This window comes from Lactuca sativa, chromosome 1 (assembly GCF_002870075.4).
Source record: "Lactuca sativa cultivar Salinas chromosome 1, Lsat_Salinas_v11, whole genome shotgun sequence".
In the NCBI taxonomy this organism is placed as follows: domain Eukaryota; kingdom Viridiplantae; phylum Streptophyta; class Magnoliopsida; order Asterales; family Asteraceae; genus Lactuca; species Lactuca sativa.
Window position 1 is genome coordinate 72,901,248 of NC_056623.2, and position 9,309 is coordinate 72,910,556.

At 37.8% G+C, this 9,309-nt stretch overlaps 1 protein-coding gene across 1 annotated transcript; it reads left to right on the forward strand.

The window, feature by feature from the left end:
* The first annotated feature begins 8,277 nt into the window (after positions 1–8,277).
* LOC111916583 (dirigent protein 21-like) lies at positions 8,278–8,947 on the forward strand. Its single transcript, XM_023912243.2, has one exon. It carries the CDS (start codon positions 8,278–8,280, stop codon positions 8,851–8,853), a length of 576 nt encoding a protein of 191 aa, XP_023768011.1. The 3' UTR covers positions 8,854–8,947.
* The last annotated feature ends 362 nt before the right edge of the window (positions 8,948–9,309 follow it).

A 9,309-nucleotide genomic window follows, 5' to 3' on the forward strand; every position in this document is an offset into this window, starting at 1 on the left:
TTGTGTTGTTTTGACACTGGAATCTCTTCGACCGAATTCCGTCAAAAAGTATTATGTGAGAAAGAACATATGGATGAAACTTTGCACTGGATTTAGGACGGAATTTAACCGACAAAGTGTACTGAGAATTTGTAACGGATTAGTTTTTGTGAATTTTTTTTAATAGATTTCCAACGGAACTCTTTTGTTACAGATTTTGTGATATTCCTACAGATTTTCTATGTATTTGGTTTTTGATTTCTGACGGGATTGTTTGCGATGGATTTCAATGGAATTTGTTAGTTGCAAATTGCAAACATATTTATTTTGATAACTTTTGAGATACTTCCTACGGATTTGATTTGTGACTAATTTCTATCGGTACATGCAGTTCAAAAGTAATTAAAAAAAACATTAAAATCATTTTTTTCTGTATAAAATGCACAAAAAAAATCCAATATAAATAAGCATCAAATTCAGTTTTACAATTTCAACCACAAATTAGAATACGCTTAAATAAAAAGAAAGTCGAGTACCTATTCCACAGACATAATAAACAATATTTTTAGGAAAGTGTCTAATACAACAAACATAAAAATAACATGAGTTAGGTTGGTTGCCGGATGAGTTACCGAATCGCCTTAGGTTGTTCGATCAATGAACATCTGTGACCCAATCTTCACTAAAGACAAAAACAAAATGCAATAAAAAAGGAAAGGAAAAGAAAAAAAAATGTGATTATTCATCGTAAAATAGCTTGCAAAGGAAGATTCAGATATATGGACGAGCGTCGGGATCTAGTATCCTCTATTGGAACCAAACACACTTTGGAACTCTCGGTTTCAAAACCAGAACCGATATATCTGATTTTTTTTTTTTTTGAACGGCAAGATGATATTAAAAGAACAAACTAGCAAGAGGCTAGGAGGTACAAACCGGAAAGAAACAAAAAACAAATTAACTGAACATTAGACTAAAGCCTAGAGTAGCATTCACGAATGGGATCACTACACCATTCATCCCATCTAAAAGCTTCATCCTTCCGCTTCCTTGCGTTGATCCATAAGAAAGACAACGATTGTACCTCGTAAGCCAGCACCAAATGGGATTTGACACTCGAGGAGTGAGCCTTCATGTTTCGAAAATTCCAAACCACCCATATAAATACTAGCATAATCACTTCTTGAATAGTTGATAGCCTTTTATGCCCACGCAACATCATTTTAAAGTTTAGTAGGTCCCGAACCAAGGGAAAAGAATAGTCTAGTAAGCGCCACCAACTAGAAACTCTTTGTCAGACTACCTTTGTTATCTCACATTCAACAAAAATATGATTCTGAGTTTCTGGAGCACCACCACATATCATGCATAGATTAGATGTTCCAATGCCAATTCTAGATAAGTTAGCCATTGAGGGTAATCTACCATGGTTAATTCTCCATGCTAGAATGTTTAGTTTCTCGGGGACTAATGGGTTCCATTTCCAACTATCATCTGACTGGGGGAGAATGGATATGTCGATGTGGTTCCTCAAAGATGATACTAAGTATAACCCCTGATGGTTCTAAACTCCAACTCCAATTAACTGATCCAGTGTCATTTGATGTCGACAGGAAATGCTCCATGAAAGAAACAGTGTCCTTTTCGAGGAGTTTAGGGAGGTTAGCAATAACACCCCAACACCCACTTTTCCTTTTAGCCACCGATCCACCATCAACTATATATATAGACTTCATTACTTCGACCAAAAATCTATTAGGGTTTACTTTGAACCGCCACTACCACTTCCCCAATAAAGTGATATTTTGAGCTTTCAAGCTACCAAATGTCCAACTTGCCACTGTCTCTAGGTGCAAGAGCTTTATCCCATGCAATCCATGCAGTTTTCCTGTTATTCCTCATCCCCGCCCCAGAAGAAACGCATTCTGATCTTTTCCAGACTGTTGATCACTTTGGTAGGTGCTCTATATAAAGAGAAATAGAAAGATCCTAGACTACCTAGGACCGCTTTGCATAGAGTTAAGCGCCCCCCGGAAGACAAAGTGGAGGACTTCCATTTCGATAGCTTAGCACAAAAATTTTCTACTAAAGGATTCCAATTGACAGCTCTTGCCATGGATGCCCCTACTTGGAGACCAAGGTAGGTAAAAGGAAGGGAACCTATAGAGCAGTTAACACATCGGTCAAACAGCTCCAGTTCATAATTTTTGACACCAATGCCAAAAAGTTTACTTTTGGACATGTTTATTTTAAGACCTGAAGCCAGCTCGAAACATCGCAGGATACTTATGAGATTTTTAGCGTTTTCAATTTACCATGAACCTAGGAAAATTGCATCGCCCGCGTACTGGAGATGAGATATGCTTGGTCCTTGATGTGGTGTAACATCTGGATTTTCAGGGTTATTATTGTGTAGTTTAATCTTTTGATTAAAGGAGAGACTCGACGAGTTGAGGATCCAACTCGTTGAGTCGAGTCGGGCTTCTCACGCGGATTTAATGAGTGGACTCGACGAGTCAGAGGAGGGACTCGCCGAGTAGGTGCTGGGCAGAGAAACCCTAATTTCTCGGGTTTGGGACCTATTTAAAGGTCCTTATGTCCTTCATTTGCGGCTATTACACCCTGAGAAACCCTAGAGAGCAGAGAGAAAGCATATGGTGCAAGAGGAGGGTTAATTCATCATCTTTTGGTGTGTCTTAGCAAATGGGAGGTTGGATTTCGAGCTAAGATGTCTTGTGGGGCTCAAATCTTCTATCATTTCATTCAGAGCTGCTGTGAGAGGTAAGGATTCATGTCCATCTTCGTTTGGGTGATAAATTTCATGAATCTAGGGTTTCTTCTCTTCTTTTGGTAAGAGATCTAGAGTATGTGATGCCCCCTTGTGTATATATCTTCAGCTCTGGACCTTGAGAGGTCCAGAGAGTCCCTATTTCCTAGCTTTATGCAGTCCTTTATGAGTTTGGAGCTAAGGTTATCATTTTAAGGGTCATTTCTCCATTTATGGCTATATATGAGTTGCATGAACGTAAAGTTTGAACCTTTACGTGTTTATTGAGCTTGGGAAGGTCGGATCTATGGATTAGAGGAACATATCTGATCTCAGAAGGTCGTTTGAGTATGATCATGAAAGCAACTCGCCGAGTTCATATTTGGACTCGACGAGTCGAGTCGGGTTGCCCCGCAATTCGAATCCAGTGGAAACCCATCGAGTGGAAGGTTCACTCGACGAGTCGAGTGAGGCCTTGGAGGAGTCAGAAGACGCGCATGGACTCGCCGAGTCACCCCTGTGTACTCGCCGAGTCTGGTCAAAGTTGACCGTTGACTTGAGTTGACTTTTGTTGACTTTGGGGTTTGGTTAACATAGGTAATAGAGGCCATGGAGGGGTAAAATGGTCTTTTACCCACTATCTGATTAGAGAGGGAAAGAGTAATCACCGGTTTAATTAGAGTTGAGACTTCGAGTGTTAATTAGAGATATTTGCCTTATGTGTTAGGCAGTGGCGTGTGAGGATATTTGCATTCTGCTTGCCAGGTGAGTCTTCTCACTATACTTTACCTAGAGTGGTAACAGAGTTATGTGACAGAGTTATTGTATGCTATCTATGCGATGTGTGGCACTGCATTATTTCTATGTGATTTATGTTGTGTGTATATCAGAGTTAGGACCGGAAGGTCCACAGAGCTAGGACCAGAGGGTCCACAGAGTTAGGTTTAGAGTTATGTGCCAGTGTATTTTTATGCTATTTGTTTTATGAGATTCATTGTGATATGTGATATGCATGATTCAGAGTTATCAGAGTTAGGACCTTTGGGTCCATAGAGTTAGGGCCAGAGGGTCCACAGAAAGTTGGGACTGGAGGGTCCCACTGAGACACACTGACCAGAGGGTTAAAAGAGTTATAGCCTTGAGTGGCTAATATGTGTTAGAGTGGCATTTTGGGGAACTCACTAAGCTTCGTGCTTACAGTGTTTTGTGTTACATGTTTCAGGTTTTCTCAGGATCACAGGACGGCACCGACTCGATTTACACACCATAGGAAGCATTTGTTTTGAGGATCCTGGTTTATTAATTGATTGAACAAAAGAGTTATGTATTGTAATTTAAACAAAAAGGAGATTTTTATGAAAAGTGTTAAAGAGATAAACGATTTTAAATGAAAAAAAATTTCGGTGTTACATGTGGAAGCTCTATTCCTTCAAAAATGCCCATTTTTTGGCCTCTTCTAGAGCATTATGTAGCCCTTCAGCTGCAATGATAAAAAGAAAGGGGGGACAGGGGATCACCCTGCCTAATCCCATGTTCCATGCAAAATTATGAGGTAGCAATTCCATTAATTAGGACCGAGATCCTAGTTGAGGAAAAACAGTCGTGAATCCATGATCGCCATTTACCACCAAAATTCATTTGTTGTAGGATCGAGTCAAGATACTCCCAACTAAGACTGTCAAAAGCCTTTCAAAGTCGAATTTAAAAGTGGAATCCTTTTTTTACTCTTTTTTATCCATGAGATCACTTCGTTTAGGACGAGTGGGTCGTCAAGGATATTGCGGTTTTTAATGAAAGTTGTTTGGGACGGACTCACCACCAGATGTACTACTTTAACCTTTCTACGAGAATCTTTGCTAGTTTTGTACAAGCACCCGATTAAGCTGATGGGGCGATAATCGTTGATGGTATTAGGATCGTGTATCTTAGGAACCATAGTAATAAACGATGAATTACAACCTTTATCAATACACCCAGACACTTCAAAGTATTTTATAGCAAAATAAAAATCATTGCCAACAAGGTCCCAATATTTCTTAAGAAAAGCAAAAGAAAACCCGTCCGGACCGAGAGCCTTATCTTAACCACATGCCCAAATGGCATATTTTATTTCATCCAGAGAGAATGGTTGCTCAAAGAGAATGGTTGCTCAAGAAACGATTCGATATGAGGATGTAGTTTTTTAAACTTAGGACTAATAAATTTTGGTCTCGATTCCATTGGTTCTAAATATCTCTCCGAAAAATGCTTTACTACTACTTGTTTTATCGTTTCTCAATCATTTATCCAAAATCAATTAGCCTTGAATCCATTTATTGAGATGTTTATTGATCGTTCCATGGAAAAAGGCAATGTTTTCGTCTCCTTCCGGTGCCCATTTGACTCTAGCCTTTTGTTTGAGGTCTACGATTTTGTTGGATTCCATATGAACAATTTTTTGATGTGCTTTTAGCCTTTTCTTCAATAATTCATCATCAAGTGGACACAACTCTCCTTGTAGATCAATAGATTCAATAAGTTTGGCGAGCTCAGCTACCTCTTTCCGGTTCATCTCCACAACTTCCTTGCGCCATCTCCTAATGTGTTCCTTCAAATTTTTTAACAAATGTAATCGATGTCAAAATGAAAAAATAATAATAATAATAATTAATTTAACAATAGATAAAAGACAAAATTGCAAAAATGGTCCCTGTAGTATGCAATTTTTTGGGGTTTTAGTCCAAACCTCGACTTTTTTGGATTAGTGGTCCTTTTGACCATGTTTTTACGTAAATTTGGTCCCTCGTAAAATTGAAATGCCTAAAATGTCCTTCTGATATATTGTTTTATGTTTTTTTTACCTAATTTAAATGAAAAAGAAATTAATTAATTAATTTGGGCCCACATCCCCTCTCTCTCTCTCTCCTTTTTTGTTCTAATCGACCCTCTCAAATAAACCACTGAAGACGCAATGTTTTTGATGATCTCCACCCTTGAATAACCCATCATCGTTGACGATTCTTCCTTCCCCCCTCACCACACGACTGTCGTCTACTTCCTCCTCCCACACCGTCGTCGCCTGCTCCTTCCCTTCTTTGCCCTAACCTGTTTTCTCTCTCATTGCCGCCAATAGGCATGCTCCTTCCCTTATTTTCCCTAAATCCTCACATGAACTCACCGATTTCTCTCCATCAGGCACCAATGACAAACTTTGGAAAGCACAACTATTTTTGCTTGGAATTCATCAATATAGCTCCCGCAACCTAGTTCGTGTTCTAGACTCTTGTAAACAAACCCCAAATCGACTGCAACCTGGAGAAGTTTTTTGTTACGTTTTTTAGAACTTGAACAGAGAAGGGGAATCGATGCTCGACCCAGGATATTCAGTGGGAGCACGTGATGACTCTATTAAGGGTGCAGGTGTTGGAGCATTATGCTTCTTTGACTGGAGACTAACCAATGTGGGTGGGGAACTCACTGGCTCTACAACAGGTTTTATTTTGATTTTAGGACAGACCTGTGATGTTTCCCCTTTTTGTATCTAGAAAAATCAATTCCAAAATTGGTTTGTACAGGGGTGGGGAACTGTTGGGAGATGAAGGTGAAAGAATGGTATGATGTGTTTGATCGTAGGTGCAATAGGCCGGTCCGGTGTTTGATATTTGGTTTCATCAGCATGTATGTGTGTGTGTTGAATCAAGTTCACCAGTTTGTGAAACCTCATAACAAGTTGAATCGATGTGTGCAGTTTGTTGAACGATGTGTTGTGCGATGAATATGTTTATCGGATCTGGGAACTTAGGATTTTTTTTCAGGGTTCATCAATGTATGTATGTTCAATAATAGTTCATCTTTGTGTCTTTTGAATCATGGCTTTTTCCTTCATCAGATTTCGACACTACCTCATCATATTTGGGTTCATTAGTTTGGGAGAGAGAGAGAGAGAGAGAGAGAGAGAGAGAGGTGGCCCCACTTTTTTAATTATTAAAATAAATAGAAAACAATTAGATTTTAAAAGAACGAAAGAAAAATGAAAAATAAATACCCCAAGGGCATTACAGTCATTTCAGTTTACTGGGGGGCAAAAAACGCAACGAAACTACCTCAAAAAGACCACTAATCCAAAAAAGTTGTGGTTTGGACTAAAACCCCAAAAAAATGCATACCACAGGGACCATTTTTGCAATTTTGTCTAGATAAAATGCAATTTTTAATACTTTATGCTTTCTACCCTTATTTACTATCTATTTTCATTTGGTCGGGATGTTTATATAATATGCTAAAGTTAGTTGTTTACGCAAGATAATTCATTGCTTGGATGTCTAAGTTTTAAACATTGCATTGTACTCTTACATGATCTGGTTAAGAAAATATACATGTGTTATGGTGTAGCTCCAAAATATCATCCTCGGCTTCTCTAAAATTTGAAGGTGTTTATGTAGGTTGGGTTGAAGGGATGATAGTGGGGGCATCAACATAAATGATCCCAAATTCCATTATGCCTCTATTAATACTTAAAGTTTTAGCGTTGGGTTTATATGTCTTGGGACAGCACAGGTGGTAGAATCTTCTGCGGTGAATGTACTAAAGGGATCAACAGATCTCTGCAGCTTAGTTATTAACTTTAACTTTTGATGTTACATATTTGAGCACATTAAGATCATGGTTGGATTTTCCTTGGGGAACTTAATGGCATATCAAATATATAGAGATAAAAGCGTGATTGAAGGTAGGTTGTAACAAAGTTAGTTTTTGAGACGTAAAAATATTATTTCTGATGTGGTGTTAAAGCGATTATTTCACATAAAAAAAATGTCGATTCCTGATGTGATGGTAATGGATGTTAAAGGGGTTGCTATACTTAATATTGGGAATGTTGGTATGATAGGATACAAACCTGGGTTATGCATTGTGTTGCTTGCCTTTCTCCGGTCCATGTAGAAAATGGACATAATAATTTTGCTATATTTCAATGTCCACTCCAACACTTTACTGTACTAATAAAAAAGAAAACAAAAAAACGTAAAAACCAATATGTTTCCTGTTTACCAAAGTTTCCAACATGTATCTAATTATGACTTAATTTTGATTAGTAATTTGTAGCAATTATGAATAAAAATATATCAATTTGGCCGGAAAACTTTTATAAATAAGAACTTACGTATCTTTATCTCAATATAAAAAGAAAAGGAAAAAATAATAATACTAATAGTACAAAAGAGCATTAGTTATTATTATTGTAAAATGAACAATAATAAAATAACATTTTGGTTTGTTTATTAATTTACATTACCTACGGATAGTAAAGGATATCAACAGATTAAAAATGACACATTAATTAGCCGTTCTAAAAACAAATACACTAGGCTGCCGGTCGACCAGGCCTCGCGTATATTTGGCCGGCAACTTATTAACAAAAGAACAGGAATAATAAAAGAAATATAGTATTTGGTTTCTGACGAAATTTCTCAAACACTAACCCGTTTTTTGTCTTTATTAATATGAAACACCACACAACCCCTAAACTCCACAACTCTAACTTTCATTCTACCATGGCCCAAATGCTTCCAAAACATAAGTATACCATTCTTACCCTACTCATATTTTCGCTTCTCCTTCATGGAAAATCCCATAAATTTTCAAGAACATTGTCATCAAAATCACTTGGTTTCAAAAAACAGAAACTAAGCCACCTTGACTTCTACTTCCATGACACCGTAAGTGGAGATCACCCCACTGCTGTTCCAGTGGCTGAGGCTGCCATGAGCAACACATCCCCCACCAAGTTTGGGAAAACGCTCATGTTTGACAACCCATTGACAATGGATCCTGAACCGAGCTCCAAGATTGTGGGAAGAGCACAAGGAATGTATGCATCTGCTGATTCAAATGAATTCGGTTTGCTGATGGTCTTGAATTATGTTTTCACTGAAGGAAAGTACAATGGTAGCACTTTGAGTATGATAGGGAGGAATCCGGTGACGTCGCCTGTTAGAGAAATGCCAATCGTTGGAGGCACTGGACTTTTTCGGTTTGCAAGTGGTTATGCACTTGCAAAGACTCATTTTTTAAATACGAGTAGTGGTGATGCTATTGTCAACTATAATGTTTATGTCTTTCATTATTGATCATCATCTTCAAATGATCGGATCAAGGTTTCACAAGCTTAAATTTCCACAGTATTTGGTTTTTGAATTGTTGATGGTCTAAAACTAATTGTTTATTGTGTTTAATGAAAAATATGCCTTTTCATTTGTTATCTTTTATAAATTCTTAGCGACAAGGTGTTTTTGTTTCTTTCCATAATATAATGAACGCACTCAATTTTTCTTAGGTAAATTTCGATAACCCCTTTTCTTTATAAAAGCATTCTTGAGTTTAGTTAAATTATAATTACCGTGTACAATCACTGTACATGGCCAACCCAGGCGACCCCTAGCTAGCGCATAAGGAAATCAAGGGGGGATCGGTTTAGGCCTACTTTTTGTATTGTATATGGGCTCGAATCAACAATCTATTCTTATTTTTGGTATGAGTTGATTACGGTTTAACACTATCAGAAAAAGTTTAGTATTTCTGACGAG

Bases quoted from the DNA above. Each gene is read 5' to 3' on its own strand.
- LOC111916583 (XM_023912243.2), top strand. From the start codon at position 8,278: ATGGCCCAAATGCTTCCAAAACATAAGTATACCATTCTTACCCTACTC.